A 24,904-nucleotide genomic window follows, 5' to 3' on the forward strand; every position below is an offset into this window, starting at 1 on the left:
CATGCTGAGTGTGCATTCAGATATTGGAAAATTCAAGCCCTGTGTTGTCCTTCCTGCTCCTAAGCAGAAATGATGTCACGTAATAAAAGTAAATCCATCAACATTTGTTAACACCTTGTCAAAATGAGCAGAAAAATAGGAGCCTGCAGGCCACAAATAAAGCAAGAAACCCTTCAGATATAAAATCATTTATCTTTCTGACTTAGCAAGCTTTTCTAAGTTAGTGCAATAACACATGACAAAATTGAAAATGATTGGACCATAAAGCTAGTTTATTGGTTTATGAGTCAGGTATGTGTTGAAGGAAACACTAGACATTGGAGTTTCGGGTGTTACAATTACCATCGTTTAAGTGGAGATGATGAAATGAAAGGTACATATTGCAGCACCAATGCTGCTATTTGATAACCTCCAACTTCATGCACTGTCAGTGCAAATAATTCTCTTCAATACAGATGCCTAGCGTGCTCTAAATAAATAGCACCACAAAACGGCACATAATCACATTGCCTATAAGCTGGTATATTCTGCTTCTCATATTCCAAGGGATGCAGGCCCACAAACGCTCTATGAATTTGAAAAAAAAATGAAGGCTCTGCAACTGTGACTTTGCCTTTTCATTATATCTCTTTCATGTGTGCTTCTTTTTTATTTTATTTTTTTTTTATTTAGTGATAGATAGGGAGTGTAGGCCACAACTGAGGCTTGTAACTGCTTTGGCAAGCAGTTGCCTACTTACTGGAATGCCATGCTCCGCCTCATAAGTTACAGTTTCATTAAAGATTAATTGACCATTATGTGACTGCAATTTCACAAAATAATCATTACTTAATCCACTGGTGCAATAAAGTACGTTACCTCAATAGGGGCATTAAATTACCACAGGAGGTTATTGTTGCAGCTATAAGACCATTTCAAACAGCTCTGGACAAAAAAGGACTCTTAAGTTCATGGTTGCCCAGGCTTTCACGTTGATTATACATCCTTGATGTCAAGGCAGCAAATAGTTTAAAATGTTGCTGCATTCGCCGGTTTCCAAACACTGATTCCTCTTCTTTACCAATGAGGTAGAAGTGCAGCTGAGGAAGCTATTTATTCACTTTTCTTTTTTTTTTCTTCATAAAGTGTGAGGTGTGTGTTGGGCCTCACAGAGGATAACATGTTCCACTGGAGCAGTTCTCAGCTCTCAGAATATGTTAGCATTTTTTAAAGTTCAGAATGAGCTGTACTTAGCATTCAAACAGATAATGTGCTGGTGTGTCAGTGCAGAGTAGATTATCGTAGATTATCATAAGTGCTCTAAGCACTCGAGTAAGCAGAGGCTTGTGTTGTCAAACAGGACTGTTGACTCACAATTTTGTATTAGTTTTATTTGAGTATTCATGTGGAAGATGAAGTTTTGTTGTTAGGATAGTGTTCTTTGTACAATTTCCTGTTTAGTCTTAGGATTTTTTATGGAATATTTATCCACATAAAAGGAATGTATTTGAGGGAGCTGTACAAAATAATTAAATTCATATGCAGTGTTTTGCAAAGGTAATTTGTATGTTACAACAGTACACCTTAATGTATTGAGTTGTGACTTTATGTCACTTTAACTTGGCAGTTTTGGCCCATTGGGCAACATACTTTGGTCACACTGATCTAAACCACTCCATTGTAGCTCTGGCTGTATATTTATGATTATATTATTTTGTTGTCCTGCTGATCCTCTACCCTGATGTCAAGATATGTGCCGCATTTAACAGTTTTTGTTAGTTAGGATTGCTATGTGTTTAGCTCCATCCATCTTCTCGTCAACTCTAACCAGCTTTCCTGCCCTGCTGACACCACAACAGAATGATGTAATTACTACTGTACTATATTTCAGCATGGATATGTTGTGTTTAGGTGGATATGTAGATGCTAGGTTTAAAAGCCAAATAACATTTTGCATGTGTGCTAAGAAGTTTAATTCTGTTATCATCTCACCTGAGCAAGGTGAGATGATAAACAAGTAGTTTATCTTGTCCTGTACATGGTTTGTGGCAAACTGTCACTTTGCTGTTATTTAAGCACATACAACAACATACACCGTCATTGCCAGACACAAAGACTGGGCGACAAGAAAAGACAAAGGTACCTCAGTGTGGAGAACAATTTATCCAGTCTACTTTACAGGATTACAACAAAGCATGTCAGTTTGGAAGCAAACTAAATCAAAATTCGATGTGGTTTAAAAATTTTGCACTGCACTTCAGCTTTTGTTTTTATGAAACTGAGCTTATATTTGCATCTTGCAGGTGTGGCAATCAGTAAGAGCATACATTACCTAGAAAATAGTCTTGGCATTCACTTTGCTGTGTTTGCCATATAAAAAAATGCTGAAATGGCATGTTGGAACAAGTGTGACTGTGAAGGGCAGGGAAAGTAGAGAGGTAAATAAGCCCTCCATGGTGCTGAATTATAACCTAATATTCCACAGCCAGAAAACCAAGACACAAAAATATATTAATGATCACTTTTATTTCTCTTTTCAAAATGTGGTGCCTCACTATGGGGCAAAGAAAATGTTTGCACTTCTAAACAATAACCCAGGTTTCAAGTTGAATGCAGTAATGGTGAATTTGCAAATTACAGTTTCGCTCAATATTAGCTGCATTAAAAAAAAAAAAAAACAAGGCTGTGGTATATGGTGGGAAATGTGATTGCCTTTGGCTGCTCATTCAGTGTACAAGCTGTTCCATCATGTGTTGCCATGTGTCCCCACACAGCAGTAGCAGTATCCTCGACTGGCAAGATTATTGTACTTGTCTCACAATAGGCACACAGACTGAGACCATACACCCACATGTACACACGTAGATCCACAGCCTTCGTGAGTTCTTGCAGAAATCACATGTTTTACAAGAAGCCCAGAGAGGGGGGAGGAGAGACATATGACAGGCTCTGACATTTCCATTTCAGCTAAAAAAGACACAACTGTCCTCAAAGTGTCACTGTGTGCTTTATGCACATCCCAGATCAAAAGCCCAGATTTATCACAGAGAACATATCATACATCCCTAAAAGCAGAAATATTGCTTATTATGACCCTTTGATCAAAATAAACAGCACTTAAATCTGAACAAAGTCTTACACAAAAACTTAAATAGAAGCGATTGTAGTTTAAACTGTATTGTAATCTGGATGTACGGCCTTTTTAAAATACAAGTTTTTCGTCATCCATTATATTTAAACTGCCAGTAAAAGCCAGTCAACATAAAACAGTAATGATTAAAACTCTAGAATTGAGTGTACTCAAAATACAAGCGCATGTCTTTTGCAGTGTATCAATCTGTGGAAGTCAGTTATTATTGAGACATTTGTACTTATAGTTTTATAATAAATCAAGTGTTGCAACTTACTTAAAATAACTTACAAATTTTGCTAACTAGTACCATCTACCTAAACTAGTTAAGAGCATCGGGTTAAAATACCAACATATTTTTTGGTTAAAAAAAATCACTTGTAGTTGTGAAATATGTGCACTGAATACAAAACAAAAAAAAAGAAGTTTCCTATCTATTGCTGAGATTGTTTATATATACTATATATAGAAAAGAAAACATCGCAGGTGAAGATATGGCGGCATGCAACTAACAGAGGATGGCACAATTTATTAATGAGCTGATCCAAATGGATGTTCAATATGGGAAAATGTCATCATGTATAGCGGTTTTCAACATTTTAGAGAAGTTTAAAATTATGTGTTGAAAACTATATCAGGGCAGTCAAAAGTAGCCGGTCAACGGTCTTGCCGCCGCCTACATTTCCCTGATTATACATCCCAAAAATCACCTTTGCATTTGTCTCCACTGAGAGCAACATTAACGAGTGACTGGGTTTCCTTGTTCCAACCGAGATGCTACTTTTCCGATCAAAACACAGACCGGTGTTATGATGAAAAGTACATGCCTGCCGAGATATGCATCCCCTGTTGCGGGAGCCCTCCTCGCTCTGTACAACTGAATATCGACTAAGAAAATGGATTAAAATGTGACCAACACAGTTACTTATTCTTAAATTATTGATATCAAAATGTCTAATATACCTCTTGTGGGGAAAAAAAACGTTATTTGGCAGATTCGTTTACAAAATTACGGGTGTTATGAACAACATTAAATCCAAAGTTTTTATCCGAGGTACGGCTGATTTATTTGTTGTGGTATCTTGTCATTCACACACAACAATAAACCGCGAGAGCTGACGTGAGTTTTGAAACTGCAAAGCTTTGTCTTAAGCGGAAGATCAAACGTGTATCTACACAGCACCGCGTTCATAGACCAGTGTGATGCATTCGGAAGCGTCAGAAAGCAATGGTGCATTCAGGAGCATGGGCCATTTCAGACTTACAAGGAAAGAGGCATAAAACGGAATAGAACTTAACTCATACAGTAATGTATTTATCCAGAAACAGTGTGGGCTTTCTTACAATACTGAATGCTCCGTAATTGTACTTCTGATATTTTTTGATTATGCACATCTGTTAGCTTTTTATTCTGAAAAATCTATAATATTACATATAATACAATATAATATTACAGCAGAAAATTATCAAAGTTTTTCAGGGGATGAATTTTGTGTTCGTCTTTAGAATCCTCGCCGATGATATGATATTGTGTGTGTGATGAGTGCAAGTGAAATTAAACTGAGATAAGAGATTTCGAAAGAGCGATATGACTGAAATAAATTCAACATGTAAATTCAATTTCAAATTCCAACCCTGTATATTTATCATAAAAATTCGACTTTGTTCGTGAAGAAATGTTACGATCGTTTTGAGAACAGAACTGTGAATAATAATAATAAGATTAATAGACCTCACCTAATCTGATCTGTTTTATGTGGTGCTAGTAATTCAAATTAAACTAATTTTATGCAAATGGAGATTACCTTACCTTGTTAAAACATGATGATAACATCATGTGAAAAAATTATTAATATTCTTAAATAATTAAGAATAATAATAAAAAAAAACAAAGGTTGTTTTTGAAGAATTGATCATTCAAATTTTTTGCCTTTTATTCAATTTGAAACATGCACTCTGACTCTATTGTTTAAATAATCACCTGTCTTGAAAGCTTCCAAAATACATGAGGGAGACTCTATTTTTCAAAAATCTCCCCTCCGGGGCTCGGGCACCGGCATAAGTGCATCCTCCTACCTGATAGTGTGAGGCCTGCTACTGTAAAAAAGTTTGACTGCCCTGCTATATCAACATCTCACATCTAAGGAGTAAAAAACAAAATCAAATTTCTCTACACTGTTAAACTCAGAGATTTATTATACACGTTTGTTAATGAAAAAAAATGCTTTTTTTCTTATCCAATATTTGCTGTACATGTTATGCATCAAATATTTTGTTGTCAGTAAATAATTCTCTGCTAACCAAAGACTTGTTGTTTACTGGTAGTTCAGTCTGCACATCCAATCCTCAACAAGTCCATCACAAAAACACCCAATTGATTTGTCTGTTTGTTTTACTTTCCCAAACTGTTTATAGCATTTTTCACTCTGAAAAAGGGACATGCATTGAGGAACATCGCAATGAGTATCTAATTCATCACTCTCTGCATGACTTGCCAGGGCCAGTTTAATTTATTTTCACTTTCCCACTTTGAAAACTGTTGGCTCAGGCTATTCTAACATATTCATAAATCTTCCAAGATAGGCTCATGGCTCTTCCAGGAGAGATTCTTGAGGAGACCGGAGAAAGAGAAAATCAGGCATTGGGGATTGAAAGAGGCAAATTAGTTTGCTTTTGTTTTGGTGCTAATTTATGACAGCTACACTGGGGGTGATAAGGTCCTCGCAGGGTAATGGCTTGTAGACGTTCCAGGGCCTTTTATCTTTCCTTGGTGGAGTTAATAGATGTAACCAATTTTCAAATGTTCACCTCCAGTACACAGTTTCTCTGAAACTGCTAGAAAATGCAAATAAATATGTTTTGGTATTTTGATATAAAATAACTAAATTTCAAAAGTAACTCCTAGTTTGCTACAAAAGTGGTATACTATAAGAGAATATAAAAATGTAACTTTTTTAGCCCCTTAGAATAGGCTTTTCCAAAGAGTTTTTGTAATCCATGAAACTCCTGACCATTTAACTATGTCCTAATACCCTCTCTCATCTCATTCTAAGTCCTCAATAAGCTATTTTTACTTCTAGGTCTCAATGGAGGCTGGAAGTGTGAATCCAGCCAAATGCATTATCATCAGTTTTCTAAGCTTTAGCCCGGAGAAAGGACAAACAAATAAAGAACAAATTAAGGCTGTTGACTAAATGTTGATCTAATTCCCAACAGCTGTACAGCTAAATCTTTAATTTGGATCAAACTAAGCAGAATAAGAAATCCAAGATTGTTAAAAAATGCCTTATGTGACCTGAATGCCTAATTCAGGGAGATTGGTTACTGTCCACTCAAATAAGGTATGTGTGTGTGTGTGTGTGTGTGTGTGTGTGTGTGTGTGTGTGTGTGTGTGTGTGTGTGTGTGTGTGTGTGTGTGTGTGTGTGTGTGTGTGTGGAGAGGGGGGGGGGAGTAGATTTAGCAAAATGACAAAAAAATTGTTTTTTTGCGCAACAGAAAATGTCTGGCAACAAGGACTATATCAAGACAATACTGCAAAATGGCACTGCATTATGAACATCCAAAACTCGAAAAATACATGTAACAAGTTCCTTGTATTCATTGCCCTTGAACTGGTCTAAAGTCTTTTGCATTGGGACCACAGATTTGTATCTGTTTTATAAAAACACCAGGTGAAATTGTTCCATAATTGTTAAAGTGAAGGAAAATGCTACATGGTTTCCAAGTTAATACTTTGCTGAGCCACCTACAGTCTAATTACAGCTGTAAGACCTTTGAGGTATCTCAACCAGCTTTGCATATCAAGACAGCATACATATTTTGACCATTATTCTTAGCAAAAAGGCTAAAGTCAGGTCGGATGGAGTGTGCCTGTGAACAGCAAATTCAAAGTCTAATCATAGATTTTCAATTGGATTTAGCTCTGGAGTTTGACTTTAATACATTGAGATGTTTTGATCAAAAAACATTCCTTTTTAACACTGCCTATGTATTTGTGGTCAGTATTTTGTTAGGAGATGAACCCTGATGAGAGGTCTTTTGCAGATACTTACAGGTTTTCATAAGACTTCTGCTATATTCATTTCAGTCTGTCCCATAAATTATCAACACCTTCTGTGTTCCTACCAAAGAAAAGCATCCTCAAAGTATGATACTGCCACTATCAACTGTCATCATGGGGGTGTTTTTCCCTTGTTATTTAGAGTGTTGGCTTTCCTCTACACATAGCATTTTGCATGTAAGCCAAAAAGTTACACTTCGCTCCCATTTAACCACAGCACTTTCTTACACACATTTTCTTGCCACTCTTTCATATAGAAAAAAAGAATGTCTGCAGTGCATGACTAAAGGTACGTTCACACCGAACATGATCACGTTGATCACCTGCCATTGGTCGCTTGGCATTTCTCCTTTGTCTTTCAAACAATTTAAACTGTGACAAGACAGCAAATTTTCACACAGCTCACTTCACTGCATCATCAAATAGGAGGAGTGTCTATACACTTGCCAGTTCCTATGGTATGTTCAACTCACCATGGTGGACATGGATTTTACCAAGTGAGTCACGGTGCTGTATGTAATGTGGAATGGTGAAAAATGGTATGGCACCACTGGGTCCACCAGATGCTCCAGAGCCACACCGGATCCGCATATACCAACACTTGTACGATTCTGGATGACGGTCGCTTCCAGTAGTACTTCCATCCATCCAGGACCTAGTATGAGGATCTGCTGCCATGTATCGGGGGATGGATCATCAGGCATCTTCAGTCAGTAAATCCATCATTGCTCAATATAAATATAGCCTAAATGTATTGTCTAAATATGTAAAATATATTTAAAAAATTTGCGTTACAAAAAATAGACATGGAGACCCTTAACGTGACATTAATTGACAGAAACTTTCAGATTGTTGAACTCGAGCGCAATTTCGCCTCACTCTAGACTTGTATCCACCGCACACCTATTTGCAATTTTGCTTCGCTCTATTCATGAGTCTACCGCACTCTTTGCTTCATTCTGTTCGCCCAATTCGAGTAATTCACTCCTTGATGTGTCTTTACATAGAAATAACATGTAAATCACTCCCTCCATTCACCTTGTCCACGTTCAGTGTGAATTTACTTTAATAGATTAGCCTGTGTTGAGGAAAATAAACATCTTAGATGTTATATTAATCAGGTATTCATATGGAAGAACTGAGGGATACATGGTTTTTGACTGTCTCCCCCTTTAAGGGTAAGATAAACATGCAGATTTGGTTAATGGATTAGTAATATTATTAATAGGGCTGGGCAACGATTAAAATATTTAATCGCGATTAATCGCATAATTTGCCTGATTAATCGCGATTAATCGCATTGTATTTACAAACTCCAAGAATGAATTCAAAAGTAGTGTAAAGAGCACTTTTATTTTAATGTTCTGCTGCCATATGAACAAAAGTGTTGTAACATTTGTAGCACTTATCAGTAACACATATTTAGTGTAAAGCTCAACTTAAAAATGTAAAACAAAAAATAGCAATGATAATAAATTAAAGCTTATTGCCACTGACAGGGAATTCTCTTTATGGGGAAAAAATCTACCAAAAACAGGCAATTTCTGAGGTAACAGCAGGGAGCAGCATTACCATTTTATGTTCAATACCAAAGTTTAACTTGGCAGTGGTTACAACTAACTTGTTTCTGTCATATTCGATGCTGGAAGAACTTTAAACTGAAATGCTTGCTAACTCGATATGCTTGCGTTTATTTGACGTTGACACGCGTTTTTTTGTTGTTGCTTTCTCGCGTGCATATAGTGAATGGCAGGGAAAAAAACAGGCAAAAATACATGGATACTTTGAAACGAGAAGCGACTTCAACGACGGCGTCGATGCAGACTCCGCTCCGCACAAAACTTGTTCCGTTCGCCAACTCACCGCCTCACCTAAGCAAATTCCTGCGGGAAACACTGCCTTCCGCATGTCGGCTTTGTTTTTTTCCGGCCAGCACCTTTCTTCCTCTGAATCCGAGGTTTGGCTGACAGCGAGGTTATTGGCGCATTATCGCCACCTACTGTTCTGATTCAAACCCCTACACCGCAGCAACAGACCTTCACAAAATAAAAGCATGTTAGCAACATGCGTTAATGCGCGTTAAAGAAAATATCGCCGTTAATAGTCTAATGAGTTAACGCGAAATTAACACGTTAACTTGCCCAGCCCTAATTATTAATAATTATAATTGGATATTATAATTAATATGTTATTCTAGTCAAAGGTAAGTTACAATAAAAAAATGTTACCAAATGATTGTGATTAAGGGCCACCAGCTTTTAATGATTATAACAAGAAATTAGGTTTATTAACAATTATTGACCTCAGTGTTTCCCGCAGGAATTTGCTTAGGCGAGGCGGTGAGTTGGGGGTGGGGGGGAGACAACGACAACTTTTGCGTGGACGGACTGGCGTAGCGGGGGGGGACGCGATGGCAACATTTGCGCGGAGCTGGGAGGGGGGGGGGGGGGGGGGGGGGTGTATCCATGCGTTTTTTTTCCCTGCCATTCACTATATGCATGAGCGAAAGCAACAACAAAAAAAAAAATGTCTCTCATGTATATTTGTGTTGTTAATTCAAAAGGGGGGAATCCTAAACTCGTAGAGACAATTCAATCACTGATATAAAAACCACAGATGACCTGTCAGGGCCAGCAGGCAGCACCTGGCTGGCCGTGTGGGCTTCCTTTTTCTTTTTTCTCCAGGTGGCCCCAGTTGACAGGAGGGTGTGGCACACAGATGATTCTCATCTCACGGGGCGGTGCTGAGCATTTAAGCGAAGGGCAGCCAGCGGATCGACGCCAGAGTGTTAACCTTGAGTGGTATGCCTCAGTGGCCACTGTCTTTGACAACTCTCGCATTTCCAGCGCTTATCCTCGTTTCCTGTGTCTCTCAGGTTGCCTCATGCTTGGATTCCATTTTAAGCGCTCCCTTGTGTTCTGACGTCCTCAGTCAAGCCTTCCGGCTCTCTAGCTCTGAGGTCTGTTCCAGATGCTTCCCCAAGCCTTAGTTCCACTGCGAGGCTCCCTTGGTGGTACCAAGTCGGGCTAAGACCCCACCGCTCACCCGGACACCTTCAGCCAGCCACCAAGCCAACCGCTCTGTGGGATTGCTCCAAGCCACCCCTCTGTCAAACCGCCACCTTCTCCGCCGGCCCGCTGCAGCTTCAAACATCGGCTGCTTACCATCTTTGGACGTACACATTCCCCTCCCTGGCGCTGTTCAATCCTCTGAGTGGTAAGCGTTGCTGCATATTCTAGGTCACGTGCCATGGCTGGCGCCTAACCTTTTCTCCTTTTTCTGTCCTGTGCGTTCGATCTCTACGTTCAGTGAGGAGACTTGTTCAAAATCCCCCAGCTCTGTCAAACCCTCCCCCCTCTCTTGTTAAATAAACTGCACAAGACCTGCATTTGTCCTCCTGTTCGTTCTCTGCATGTGGGTGAAAGCCATAAAAACCATGACACGACCACAATTAAACTATTTAAAAAATGTTGCATCAATAATCCCTTGTTACAGCAATAATTATGTTTAATACTGGACCACACTACCTACTGAATCAAAACAACACAGCATAAAATAAGAAAATAAGCAACAAAGCAAACAGCAAAGTGATGAAACTTGGATGTAGCAATCTTTTGGTAATTTCCTTACATAAATAAGCTTCACTTAATTTAGGGTGACCAAATGTCCGTATTTCCTGGGACATGTCCGTATTTCACGTCCTGTCCCGGGCGTCCCGGTTTTTTTTTAGAAAGTGAGGAAATGTCCTGCTTTTTAAATTACCTTCATTGGACCATTAAATTGACAGGCACTAGGACACTGCGCACAGCGCTGCGTGTGACGTAACCCCTGAGCCGCGTCAGTGCGGGCAGCCCTGTTCTTAATCAGAAGATAGATAGCGTGGATAACAATATCTATCGATCGATAGACGTGGGGCGTGATAGGAAAAAATAGGGTCGATAAAAAGTTCGATAGACAGTTTTACTTCCCTGCTACAGTCGGCACGCCGTCACCAAGCGCCGCCCTCTCAAACCACAACACAGAGCATGTGAATATGTAGCAGCAAGTAGCGGCGGAGGAAACGGTCCCAAAACGAGGTTTTACTAGTTCGCCAGCCTGATAGAAATAAACAACAGTGATTTGTAAAACTTGCAAGGAACCGGTAAAAGCAGAGTCTGGTAACGCAACCCACCAGTATTCATCACGTAAGCCGCTCAGCCGCTCACACCCGCAGCAGCGCGAGCAGCGCGGCCCCGCGAGCTGCGCCTCGTCGTCGTCGCTTAACTTCTTCCAAAACAAAGCAGGTATAGCAGCTAAACCGGGCTCCCTTCTTTGTGATAAAATGACAAAGCGTCCAAGCGGCATAAGGACATAACGCATGCAGCAACGTGCTTCATAGTGATGGATATGTCTGCTGTTCTCTGCAGCTGAAAAACCTGGCTTCAAACAATAACCTGCCACTCTTGATCCGCGATATAAAGTTAAGTTATTTTTCTTAAAAAAAAAATCTGTTATGGTTAAAAAAGGTGGTTGAATAAAGATGTAATTGGAATGCTGTGCTTGTGTTCTTTAAATCAAATCATTTAGCAATATCATAAAATGTCCAGGCAGAGCTGCACATAAAATATGGTTTTAAATATTTTCAATAATTATCGATATCGATCAATATGCCTTTTGTTTTTTGATCGATAAGCTTTTTTTCTATATCGCCCAGCCCTATGCCACATACATCTCTATGCATGGGGACAGAGATTAACCCCCCCCCCCCCCCCCCCGCTCAAAGGTGTCCTGCTTTTCCCAAATGAAAATATGGTCACCCTACTTAATTAAGCATTGACTTATCAGTATCAAAACAGAAGCACATTATGTTAAACAGCTTTGAGATGGATCTGGCTAATACTTGGAATAATGTGATAGTCCTTCAAAACACCAGACCCGCTAATAGCCTGATTAGCTACAGAGAGTTTCAAGCTGCTAAGTTAAAATCTCAAGATGGTGATGACTAAGGCAATAAGCGAACCACAAGCCACAGTTAGGTACCACAAGGACGTGAAGTGACCAAGTGGCGGCTAACTCGAGACAAAGTCTACTAGCCAATGTGATACCCAAAGCAGCGGAAGAGAGAGAAAGAAAGAAAGAAAGAAAGAAAGAAAGAAAGAAAGAAAGAAAGAAAGAAAGAAAGAAAGGAAGAAAAAAGGGAATTGGTACCTAACAATAGCGTAGAAAATAATAACCCTGAAGCCAACAGAACGGCTCATTCAGAATAATGATAAAATCCACAATAATAACCAACTGACGGTACGATGGTTTTACAGCAACCAAATAAAAATAAACACAGTAAGCAGCTTATCACCTGAATTCAGTCACGTTTACGCATGTAAACATTCAAAAGACAGTCCAACAAACTACTTCTGGAGTAAAACATTGTCATTAAACCTTTTTCAAATTCTGCCAAGTATTGATTTATATAGAAGAAATGACAGGGGTTGTTTCCTGGTGTTACTCCTGGACTCGAGAATGAGGCCGTTCGTAACGTGGGTCTTGACCGTGTCTCGGTCCCACTGGCTTCTGTTGTGTTAATTTGTTACCGCGATTTGACAACGGTGGCTGCAGTGTGTTTAGGAGTGGTCTTTGTGACCTGCTTGACCGAAGCAGAAAAGATCTCCTCTACTGACTGAAAGGGGGGAAAAACTTCTTAGTTTTTCCTCAGTTGCGCCCATCAACCTGATTAGAGTCCCAGGACCTCTTTGTTAATCCCATGACAAAGGTGCAGTGATGAGCGGCTTTTGTGCGGCAAAGACATCGACCACCGGTTCCACCATGTGTTCAGAGATCAGGGATTTCAGTTGAGTTCTTTTCAACACTGCGTGCGCCATTTGAAGGAGCTGTGCCTTTGTTTGTATTGTGTTTTTATTACCTCGGAGGTGTGATCACAGGTACTCTGGAGTTGCATACTGGGAGCTGTAGTTGGCCATTTTATGGCATAACAAAATGTTGGAAGACAATTTTCTTTTCTGGGTGATTGGTTGAACAGTGCCATGGGAGATGTTCAAATCCTTATTCTGAATTAAACTTCTACACAATTTTAAAACGCTCTATAAATATCTGATAAACTGACCTGCTGGTTCTGTTCCTTAGTCTTCATGAAGCTGTTTGTTTACTAATGTATTGGTCTGTTGGCCTTCACATAAATTCTGTGTAAATAATTTAGATAAGCCTGCAAAGACATAATGTATGTTTACATCAAACTGTTATGTGAATTTAGAGAGAACTTTTAAAATATTGATAAAAGAAAAAAAAGCAGAATACATGTGTTTCCATTCATTGGTTGGTAGCGTATTAACCAGGCTACGCAAAGCATATTTTTTATCAGAAGTTAACTTAATGCATGGCTGTAATAAACAATAAGTAGAGGTTGCATGGACTACACATCTGAGAAAAATTGAGAGATTTTTAAGAATGTGTTGCTAGCAGGTAGTTTTAATTGTTCTCTCATGTCAACTAATATTGGCGATGTTACATTCAGATATGTTGAGTAAGAAATGCAATTCTATACACGTTATGGGAAGATCCAGGAAGATCCCGAGATATTTGTTTGCTACAACTTTTTGGGGAAGTGTGTTTCCATCCCTTGTTTTGTGCATTAACTCTTTTTTGGAAAAGCCAAAAACCACTTCAAACAAAAGTAAAAAACTTTTTTTTTTTTTTTTTGTAGAATTGAGGAAGTTATTGTGAATTTTGCTTTTTCCATCAACCCTTTCTAATGTGATGCTTCAAAATGTGCATAAAAAGACATTGATTAAGACACTGCTAAATACTCTTATTAATTCTTCTAAAGGCATTTAGTTGCCCTAGATTTTATTATGGGGGATGGGAATAAAGGGTGCTGAATACATAAGGATGCACATTTCTTTTTAAATCATGTTTTATTTTTCTTCCCTTTCTTCAACTCTATTTACTACTTTGTTTTGGTCTGTCACATAAAATTCTAAGACACAGTATTTTTCAATAGAAATCTAACAGCACTGTTCCTGGTGTTATTAAACAAAATTTATTTGGTGTAGAGGAGGATGGATGAGAGTAAAAAGCACTGTGAGTATTTGCCGAACATTTTACATACCAAAGCCTTGTTACAGAGGAGTAAAATCCGACTTTAGGCTTTGATAGGTTGTTCACTTGATGTCAGGAACCACTACAACATTCTAATCTAAATCTAAGTGAATGCAAAGAGAATATCCATGGAGTGTCAGATTCACTGTGTTATCTGCGTCTCACAGCACCACTAACTCACAAAAACGATACCACTGGGTGAAGAATGAGGGAAAAACATTCTGGTTTCCTAAAACTTGTTTATGTGTGAGAAAGGACAGTGAATTGTTGGCAGGATCTTTTTCACAGCAACTGCATTTAAAAAGTTGCTAATTTCTTTCCAGATAATTTAAACTCCTGTCTCTGGTATTTCTGCACAAAATTCCATCACAGTCAGGACATAAAAGGTTGATTATTGTTATCATTACTGTAAATATTTTACACCATATCTCTGCAGTAGCATGTGGGCATAAATGATAAACTGCAGCAAGTATAACAACTACAGTAATAATAATATAATAAATTAAACTGTCAAAGAGAAAAAGCATAATTTTATGTTTAATTTGATCACTTGAGTATGTTTTCATTGCAGCATCCTTATTGCTTATGTGATGTCAAGATACTAGGAAGAGATCCTTATTTGGTTCACGAGCTGTTAAAAAAGACCAACGAGATTAATTATTTCTCAACTTTTCATTTTTTGCAAGGTATATAGGCAGAGCATCAAGCCTGAACAGAAATATATAATACAGTGGTGTACCTTTAATATTAAATATTTGCTTAAAATAATCAGGGCATGCTGTTGAAAAAAGCTATAAGCAGACCAAACAGTCTGAACAGTGTCACTGTAGAAACGCCCTGTGATCATGGTTGAAAGTGTGGCTCTAAGCATTGACAAGGAAAGTGCATTAGTACCTGGTGCAGCACACCACAATGTTCAAAATTCTTTTTGTTTGTCAACTTTAAAGCTGCAGTCCATGCATAAAGCCACCGACTGGCTGAAATGAACCACGTTCTCACTTTCTGTTTTGCAGTCTCTCACCAGTGTTAATCAAGAAACTTGATTGCTGCGCAAAAGGCAAAAAATTGTATAAAAACCTTGTCAAATATGGTCTAAAAAGTATATGTGTCTGCCTCTGCCTCTTTTCTTTGAACAAATTGCTGGAGGCAAAAGCCTACGACAGTGTGAAAAGAATCAAGAAGCTATCCTAAATAAGTGTGCCAAGTTTTTCACTCCGGTTGCTGTAGACTTAAATGGCAGGAGAAGAGAAGCAAAGAAAACAAAAACAAGAGGATAGTGAAGAAAGGAAAGAAATATAATGATCAGCCACAATGGACCTTATTAGAGACAAACTCTGCCTTCAGGATTCCTCAAGCAGAAAAAGTAAGTTGCATAAACTAAAAATTAGACTTCAATCGCTGCTTCTTAAAGTTGAATGCAAAACGGGCCTTACGTTTACCTGGACAATGAGGTCAAAAAGTATTTTTAAAGACCAGAGCAGATCAGTTCTGAATAAAACAAGGATTTGAAAGTGATTATGAAGGATTAAGGTTACACTTCAGGTCTTAGCTATTTAGTTTAGCTATTTATTTTAACCTGCAGGTTTTAGTAGCCGTTAGTTTGCAGGTTTCAAAAGCACTTTAACAAAACTCTGAATGCCTTGTTTTACAGTGAACATTGTAGGTGAGGGACAAACTTTATACATTAGTTTAGCTGTCTGTTTGTTGAGTAAAGGCAAAAACATAATTTACAAAATAGGATTTTTAAATGATAGCTAACATAATCACTGCATATGAATCTGTTAAAGAAGTCAAACGAGGGTATGGAAGTCAAACAACAAGGTGACAACTTTACAGATTTTCAGCCATTTCAGAGATTGAAATAAGCAACATGTTTTAAGTATATTCAAATATGTAATATATTGAAATACAAACTGAATGTAGTTTAATTCAGGAGGCACAGATTGAGTTATCTAAAGACAAGCTTTTCAAATAGTAATTATTAATATTAAACTCCGGTATTAAGAGCTGTGACAATTGAAACTAAATTTTTCAAACAGAAGATGATTAATTATGTACATTATCTTGAGAGACATTTACAAATTTTCCAGGTACCACCTAAACTCTGTAATCAGAGATTGATAGATCTGCTCAATTCATGTCTATTCTCAACATTTCTTTTCAATACTCTCATATAGTTTTTTTTTTCTAAAACCATTTTCTTTCTTTTGTGACCCTTCTAAAAAGAAGAGTTTGGATACAAGGAGCGATTATCTTGCAACGTAACCAGCATTACAACTCATATTTTTTTCCGGCGCGCTTGTCAAGGTCTGACAGCAGGGACTGTGCACTCCGCTCCCTTCAATCCACCTGGCATAGGTCCGCTCCCTAGTGAATGAAACGAATGAGCTACTCCTTCTCAGCACAATAAACTCGGACTTCCATAGATCTGCCACCCACTGCTTCATTGAAATCTGGCTCGGAAAACATATCTCGGACTATGAACCCCTGATGCCGGGCTCCATGCTGTTTTGAGAGGACTGCAGCAGGAAGCTCTTGGAGAAATGGGAGGAGGTGGAATTGTTTTTACAAAAATTAAGGATGGTGTTCTTATGTCAGAGTTTTATTGAAGAGATGTAGTCCTCACCTGGAGAATTGATTTAATAAACAGTAAATCCTTTTATTAACTAAGGGAATTCTTGTTTGTTCTGGCCAGTGTAGACATCTCACCACAAGCCTGCACTTCAGAGGCTGAAAACAGCTTGGTCTCGTCATTGTTCTTGGGGATTTTAACAGCCCAAACCTCACAAATGAACTTCCAAAATACAGACAGCAGATTAGGTGTCCCACTAGGGATAATATCACTCCTAATCACTGTGACACAGCTTTAAAAGAGAAGTCCGGTCAAAATCAGAATTCAAACTGCTGAAAGTACTTTAAATATAAAATTATTACATACTGTTCAATAAATGATAAGTTTTTTTTTAATTAAGAGTAATTTTCATTTGAAGGTCCGTTTATGGGGGCCACCATCTTGCTGAAGAACAGTACTGGCACCTCCCAGTTTGTGACGTTTTGTCGCGGGATCGGCTGTAGAGCAAGTCCCAATGCCCTATCTGTCCCCTTGTAAATAAATATCCGTTTTCATGCAAAAATATTTTTTTAACCCCTTAAATAAAGACAGACATGGTATTAAGCATTTAAATTTAAATTAATACTAATTTTACATTTTAGAGACATAAAAAGACAACAGATAAGCATTAAAGTATGGTTTATGGGTTGGGTTCTGCAATGTTATAAGATGAGTATAAAACTCATCTTTAGAATCAATCTCTGCTCAAAATGGTGATCTGCACCGCCTAATCTACTTTCAGCAGTTATCAGTTATTGCAACCGTAAACTGCAGAAAATACGGCCAGAGTGGCTCCTTCTGAGTTTACTCTCTGCTCCTGTCAGGATGAGCTGCAGTGCGTTATGAGGCGGAGGGATATTTCGGTGTCATTTAATTTAGAGCCAAAACAAGCCACTTTACTTTCAGAAACAAGCACCAAAAAAAAAATTGCAACCTACAACTCATGAAAGTTACAAGCGACTTTAGAAAAAATAAGACCAAAGTTGCATAAAACAAGTGGGCTTTACAACAGTGAGCATACTTTCCAAGTTTGTCGTATCCCTCCGCCGCTCTGATCGGGTAAACAAATGTTTCGGCAAATTCTACATTATAAAAAAGAATAACCTACCGAAAAGTCTCGCTCTCATGTCACCTTGAAGACATTCTTCTTCCAAATGTTGGCTACAGACGACGTGTTTTCTCTCTGGCCAGAAGTTAGATGGCAAATCCTCCCTCTTCACGTTGGTAATCCAGCAAAACAGCCCATGGTGGATGATGAATCGGAAAGGTGAAAAAGCTAATGTTTTTTCCATTTTTACCCGATGTAATAGAACATCCAACTGCCATGCACGTGAGCATTGTTGCTTTAACAATAGCTCTCGCAAATTTCAATAGTGAAGTCCTCTGGAAATCCAAAATAATTGTTTCTGTTCGCAGCTGTGTACAACAGCTCCTATTGAGTTTGCTTGTAAAGCGCGGTGAACTGCCACTGTGGTGCCCTCCTTGGGTTAAATTGCATAGAATTTTGAATTAACTTTGCTTTCTGTGGCTGTGACATAATTATGAAACTGTGACGTCAGTAGCTCTGCCGCTGTGGGGTATAAAAGCAGCTCCATCTAAAAAAAAAAAAAAAAAAAACACAGCTCTTTCCATCTTGTTCCTCCATAGAGAACAGTTTTGAACTTTTCAAACCCTATAGCAACTTTTTTTTCTTCAAAAAGTGACTAGAAACAAATATTTTATGTGTTATTGGTGAATTTACATGAATGCAAACAATTGTTCTACCATTAGTGTCTTGAGGCAGCCGGCAAGGGGCTGCTTTGAGACCGTGGTGAAGTTGTTTTTGGGTTGGACATTTGATATTTGCGCTCCACGGCTTCAACAGCCAGCCAGCAGAAAGAGAACGACACCCCCGGATCAACCTCCCTGTATCAGCTCGAACAGGTGGCAAAAGCCGCGGAGCGAGAATGTCCACAGTATAGCCTAAAACTAACTTCACCACGCTTGCTGTGAATTTCCCACGCTCATATTGAAACCTGCCTGCTGCAGTCAGAGCAAAGAGAAGATCAACCATGCTTTGTGTACACATTACAAATTAATCGTGATGCGCAAAGCTACCGGTGATCCTGGCTGGATTACAAAGCCGGATCCCCCTCCTCAAAAGACCGAACCGTGGTCTAACTACCAGCATAACTCTGCTCACTCTACGTGATTCAAAATGGCAAATCAAGCTTTCGGCTGCTCCCCCGATGCTGAACAAAGCCCCCTCCCCTACCATTCCCATAAATCCCCGCCCACTTTGATGAGGTTTTTTTCTAATTTGTCTGGGGGTGGGATTTTGCTTTTACATGGGGGTGAGTTACACTTTAATGTGCCTTATAATAAGACAGGTTATGGTGTAGCTAGACTGAAGCTGACTGCTGCTGTAGTTGATCACTTAAGAATATTGAATGCAAAGTTACCAGGAAAGCAGAAATTGTGCAGGGCTGCTGCTGAACAAATTTGCATTGACCAGATCCTTGTTTACACCTTGAGAAATGATTTTTGTATGTGCCAGATCCATGTTTGTTTTTCAACACTTTTTTGTTTGTATAGAATGATTCTTTATTTGTCCCTCAGTGGTCTGCAAGTTCACAGGCAAGCAATTATAATAAAATAAATAATTTCATTACTGAATCAAAGCTACATATTTCCATAAAGATATTAATACTTTTATTAATAGCGTTATCTTCTCTACTGTTTTGCCAGACAGGCAATTGACAATTAAATTATATATTTCTCTAAATGAGAGCTGAGTTGTCCACTACTTATTGTTTTTTTCTCTAATTAGGAAAGTTAAAGTTAAGTTTGTCATATTGTAAATAACCCTTTATATATTTATTTATTGCTCTTAACCAGAAATACCCTTGTGTCAAAAAATGTTGATGAGGCATCACAAATGGTATAAAGTATTTTTTTTAGGTGTTGGTATTGAGTTTAGTACCACAATATGTGTATAGATCGTAATTTTTGTGCTGATGCTATCACACTATCAGAAGATAGAGAATATGAATATCTATCTATCTATCTATCTATCTATCTATCTATCTATCTATCTATCTATCTATCTATCTATCTATCTATCTATCTATCTATCTATCTATCTATCTATCTATCTATCTATCTATATATAGAAGTAACATTTACTATATATATAGTAAATGTTAAAATACAACACGTTTTTGGCAAATGTGTTACATCTCATTGTCCATATAAAAGCATATTTTCCCATTAGATATTGCTGGTGGTGATCTGTGATCATCCCTACTGACCAGATGTGACTCCTTTCCACAGTTTAAATGCCAAAAGTTAGCATTTTAGCTAATTGTCTGGTAAAAGGTCAATAGGCATTTGTAAATGAGACACATGGTGGGTGTTCATTAGAAGTGCTGAGAGCTGGTAGGGCTTATTAGAGTAGCACTGGGCCCAGCCAATTCTGTTTCTCTCTAGGGAAAGTCTATAAAGTCCATTTATGCTCTATAGTCAAAGAGGACAATGCTGTCAAAGCTGTTATTTCTTGGCAGAGGCTGTAAAGACCAGTCAGACGCCAGTATAAACCTGTTGGTGAATATAACTGTTTTGTAAGAATGAAATGCAATCAAGCTGACATCCCTATGAAGTCCAGAGGTAGTTCCACATTTTTAAATATTCTATTTTTAAAAGTTCACTTGGATCAAAGAAAAACATCCAAACACACACATCATCCTGTCTATGTATCTGTTGCACAGAACAATTGGCTTTTATATGTATTAAGACAATTTTTCTCTCAACTATTCACCAAATTCAAGTGAAGGCAGTAAAAAAGTGTATCTATAACTGTAACACTGTGCCCATTGCTTTTCTGAATGTTTTGTGCAATATACAAGAATGCTCTTGCTTAGTCTGCTTAATAAATATTCTATTGTTACTGGTAAAAGGAGAAGGAAATGTTACCTACTATCTTTGCTTTTTTGCTAAATAAAAGTTGAACAAACATTTATCTACTCACAAAAAACACAATATTTAGATGACAGGTGTTTTTTTTTTAATAACTACCTAAACTGTTTGTACTAATGAAGGATTGCTAACTAGTACCAGATAATGAGGGGCTACTATTACCTACATACAAAAGGATCTATTTAATGCATTTTACTTAAATTAAAGGCAAACTCCATCATTTCCATCCATTTATTAGCTATACCCGCTTATTTATCTATCTCCAGCAGTTATTGGGCGAGTGGCAGGTCACCAATTAATTACAGAGCAGACGCAAACTTTTTCATTACTATAAAGAGTGTGTTACTGTTAACTAATTTATTTTCTTTACATTCTTTGAGTTTTTACAGCAATACATACATGTGACATCTTAAACAATATGGATTCCTTACACTAGCTCTGTTCTTAAACAGATGGCATTGCAGCAAGTTTTTTTTTTTTTTAAACTTCAAAATAATAAAGGCTCAAAACTGAAACTCTGACCATTAAAATACAGGCAGAGGTAATTTTTCAGAAAATATTTGTGTGAAAAAAATATTTAATATTAGAGTAACTAAATATATATATATATATATATATATATATATATATATATATATATATATATATATATATATATATATATATATATATAGTCTCCATTAGGTATATGTAATATGTTTCCTTTAAATATGGCACCATTAAAACTCCCCCACCCCAACATAAAATGGTTTAACCATTAGGACAACGGCTGGCTGCAACTTTGAAAGTTTGTTCCGCCGAAAACTAAGAATCACAGGTGCACAGAAAAGAGAAGATGACATGAAAGGCTTGAGGGATTTTATTAGTATTTTTTTTTTTTTTTAAACCGTGGATGAGTCAGGAACAGGTCTAGGAATGGAAATGCAGAGTAATGATGCCCATCCAGAGCCAGGTAAGAAGCAATGTGTTTATCAATGTGATTTTAAAGTATAGTATCCGCTAGCTAGTGTAAGGGGAAAACACCTTTTCTTTTACAGAAACACTTAACCTTAGCGCCAAAAGAGCAGAAAGCTGAGAGATGGCAGAGGTCCAGGTTCAGTCTGTAAGACAGAGCGGAGCAGGAGAGCCAGCTGAGGTGGGGAGCTGGTGGGGAGGCAGCGTGTGTTTGAGGAGGAGACAGAGAGAGCCATCCCTAGCGATAACAGAGACAGTGCAGGTGGAGAGGCTTACTGCCCGATCGGATGGTCTGAGCATAGTTGCTCAGAGACAGAACACAGCGTTAATTTCAATGATCCCACGTTGTGGCCAACAAAAATGACTGATTCTGATTGAATGAATGTTGTGCGTTTAATGGCAAAAATGAAGCCTTTCTCAGTGATGGCAAATGAAACGCCAGCAGATTCAGAGGGCAGATAACTAATATATATTCTACCTCCTGCAATGGAACGGAAAAAATTGTTAGGGACTGGCTAATATACAGCTGCAGTGCTTGATGTTCTCTTATGGGTTGAAAATATCCAATATAAAATACAGAGATTTCCAGGGCATGAGGTATACAGTTAAGTTGACTTTTTTTTGGTGTGTGTGTGTGTATGTGTGTGTGTGTGTGTGTGTGTGTGTGTGTGTGTGTGTGTGTGTGTGTGTGTGTGTGTGTGTGTGTGTGTGGTGGCAGTTGTAGGGGGGTGGGGGGTGGCAAAAAGACTGTGTTGTCCCGAGCCCTAGCAAAGCTGTCAGCTTTACAAACAAGGGATGGGCGATATGGAATTAAAATTATATGACAATATTTAGTGTTTGTAATACTATATAACTAAAAGTATATATTTATCATTACAGTCTTTTTTGACAATTGTAGAACTTAACTCGACTTAAATCAATCAGAGCGACTAAAATAAAGAGAACACTCCTAAGACTAAAATATATTCATTATTGCAAAAGCCTGCCTCAGTACACAAGTTGCATTAGAAACTGCTTTTTTCCTGCTAAAGAGCACACAATTATTGCATTTTTTCAGGTTTTGGAACATACTTAGGTCTATTGATAACCTCATGGAACCAATAGTGGAAAAAATAAAAGCAGCAATCCCAACTATATACTGTTAGTTTTTCAGTTTTGTAAACATCATAAATAAGAGTTATTTTTATTAATATTTAATAGATTTTCAGGGTAAAGAATTAACTAAAAACAGGGTTTTTAGTCTTCAGTCAGTAAACTGCTCTTCAGTAATTGTACAGGAAAAGCAACACAAAAAGTCGAAATGCAAACATTAACTGAGTTCAAATCAGAGCTTTACACTGATGAATAAAAAATTTACTCATGATAAATATAAATCTTCATTAAATGAAAACTATATAACTACATTAATGTCAAAATGAGAACTGTAGGGTGATTTTAATGACTGGAAGCAATTAGAAATCTATTTGGCAGCAAAGACCCTAAAAGCACTTCAGTGTTTATATACCTCTTCATGAGTAGTGTGAAGTGCCTTACTTTGAAGAGCACTATCATTGCTGAGCAACTTACACCATCAGCTGTCTTACTAATTAATAGCAGGAATGATAATTGCTCTTAAAAACACATTTTAGGGCAAACTCTTATCATTCATACTTGCACCTCTCTCACAAGTGTGCCTTGGCTCTAAGCAGAATAGCCTAACTAGAAACCAATTCAAGAAGCTTTTCCTTTCTGTAACAGCTATTATCAGAGAAAAAGAAAGGAACTTTCCTCACTCTGTCATCTGTCAGTTGGGTGCCAAAAATTCTTCAAAGCACAGCGCTAATATATTTAATGCTTGACAATAAAGCTTTTTTTCTTAAAACCCTATTGAGGTCTTTGAATAAGTGGCACTCAAGGACCTAAAAGTGTTTCTTTTAACAAACCGCTTCAGAGAAGAACAAGGTGTGTGGATTAAAAAGAAGTATCTGTGAGCCTCGGACTGGTTTTAGTAACATAATGTAAACTTCACGACACCAAGAGACCAATCACAACTTGACCACAGTTGCAAAGCCTTTCATCATTAATTTGTCTGTGTCTGTCACTAAAAGTAATTCTTTCTCCTAGGCTCACTGTGTCAGTGTTTAAAACGTGACTATTTTTCAGTAAAAGAACATTACTACTGAGTGAAAGTTGCTGCTTAAATCAGGTGAGGTATAATTTGTGAGCCAAATGCAAGTACCTTTACTTTTCTGACTCTGAGACCCTCCCTGACAGTAACTTACATAGACGCATTGGATAAATTCCTATAAATCAGAATGTGCCTCAAAATTATTAGGAAAAGCAACATGTTATACTCATTATATTCACCACACCTGCATATTGAGTTTCAGCTCTGATTAGCTTGCACAGCTGAAGGAACTATTTTGCATTTAGGCCTGTCTTTGATCAGAGCTTTAAGAAAGACTTAGGAACACAATCACATTAGAACACGAGCAGACATCTATAACCAGAAAATTGTTCTGCAATCCCCCAGAGGGGATTCGGGAGCAAATCTATTTCAAACCCAGTGCCAATTAAAAAGTGCATTGACATTCAATTCTTCAGCAACCACAAACCATTTTCCTACTTCATGTGTGACTATAGATCTCCTTTAATTTTAACTGTTTGCTACCCTCTGATGTCCGACATCCTTGGAAAGCATGGGGCTGTGTTTGATTTGTTTACCTTGCAGATGAAGCTTGCTCTCAGGGCTTTGCAGGAGGATCGAGCTTACTGAATCCAAATTATCATAGCTGCTGCATCCCAGTGGCCCTGTCCGTGTCTCAGTTACCTGCAACAGAATTAGGCCTTTAATGAAAATCAAATTACAACAAAAATATATAACTTTGTCCCTGTAAATGTAAGTTTCTGCCTGTATAGTACATTCAAGCGGTAGAAAGCACTTGCATGTGCAGCAGACCTGTCATCATATGGGCATGTAGTATTTCTCACACTACCCTTGCAGCAATGCATATCAAGACAGCAAAGAAACGATCACAAGACTACCCAGCCATTAACAATGTCAGCTCTTTATTACTGCCGTCAGCATATAACATAACAGTTATTAGATGGTTTTCCTTTTTGAGAGCCTTTCATACATGCTAATTG

The 24,904-nt window shown here is 38.0% G+C and overlaps 1 protein-coding gene across 1 annotated transcript in view; it reads right to left on the bottom strand.

The window, feature by feature from the left end:
* brinp1 (bone morphogenetic protein/retinoic acid inducible neural-specific 1) overlaps positions 1 to 24,904 on the bottom strand; it is a 161,190-nt gene that overhangs the window by 23,161 nt on the left and 113,125 nt on the right. Inside the window, exon 5 of the mRNA XM_012869008.3 lies at positions 24,482 to 24,587. Coding sequence (XP_012724462.1) covers positions 24,482 to 24,587 — 106 coding nt within the window. The remainder of the gene's footprint in view (positions 1 to 24,481; positions 24,588 to 24,904) is intronic.

The sequence above is a fragment of the Fundulus heteroclitus genome, chromosome 8, assembly GCF_011125445.2.
Source record: "Fundulus heteroclitus isolate FHET01 chromosome 8, MU-UCD_Fhet_4.1, whole genome shotgun sequence".
In the NCBI taxonomy this organism is placed as follows: Eukaryota; Metazoa; Chordata; class Actinopteri; order Cyprinodontiformes; family Fundulidae; genus Fundulus; species Fundulus heteroclitus.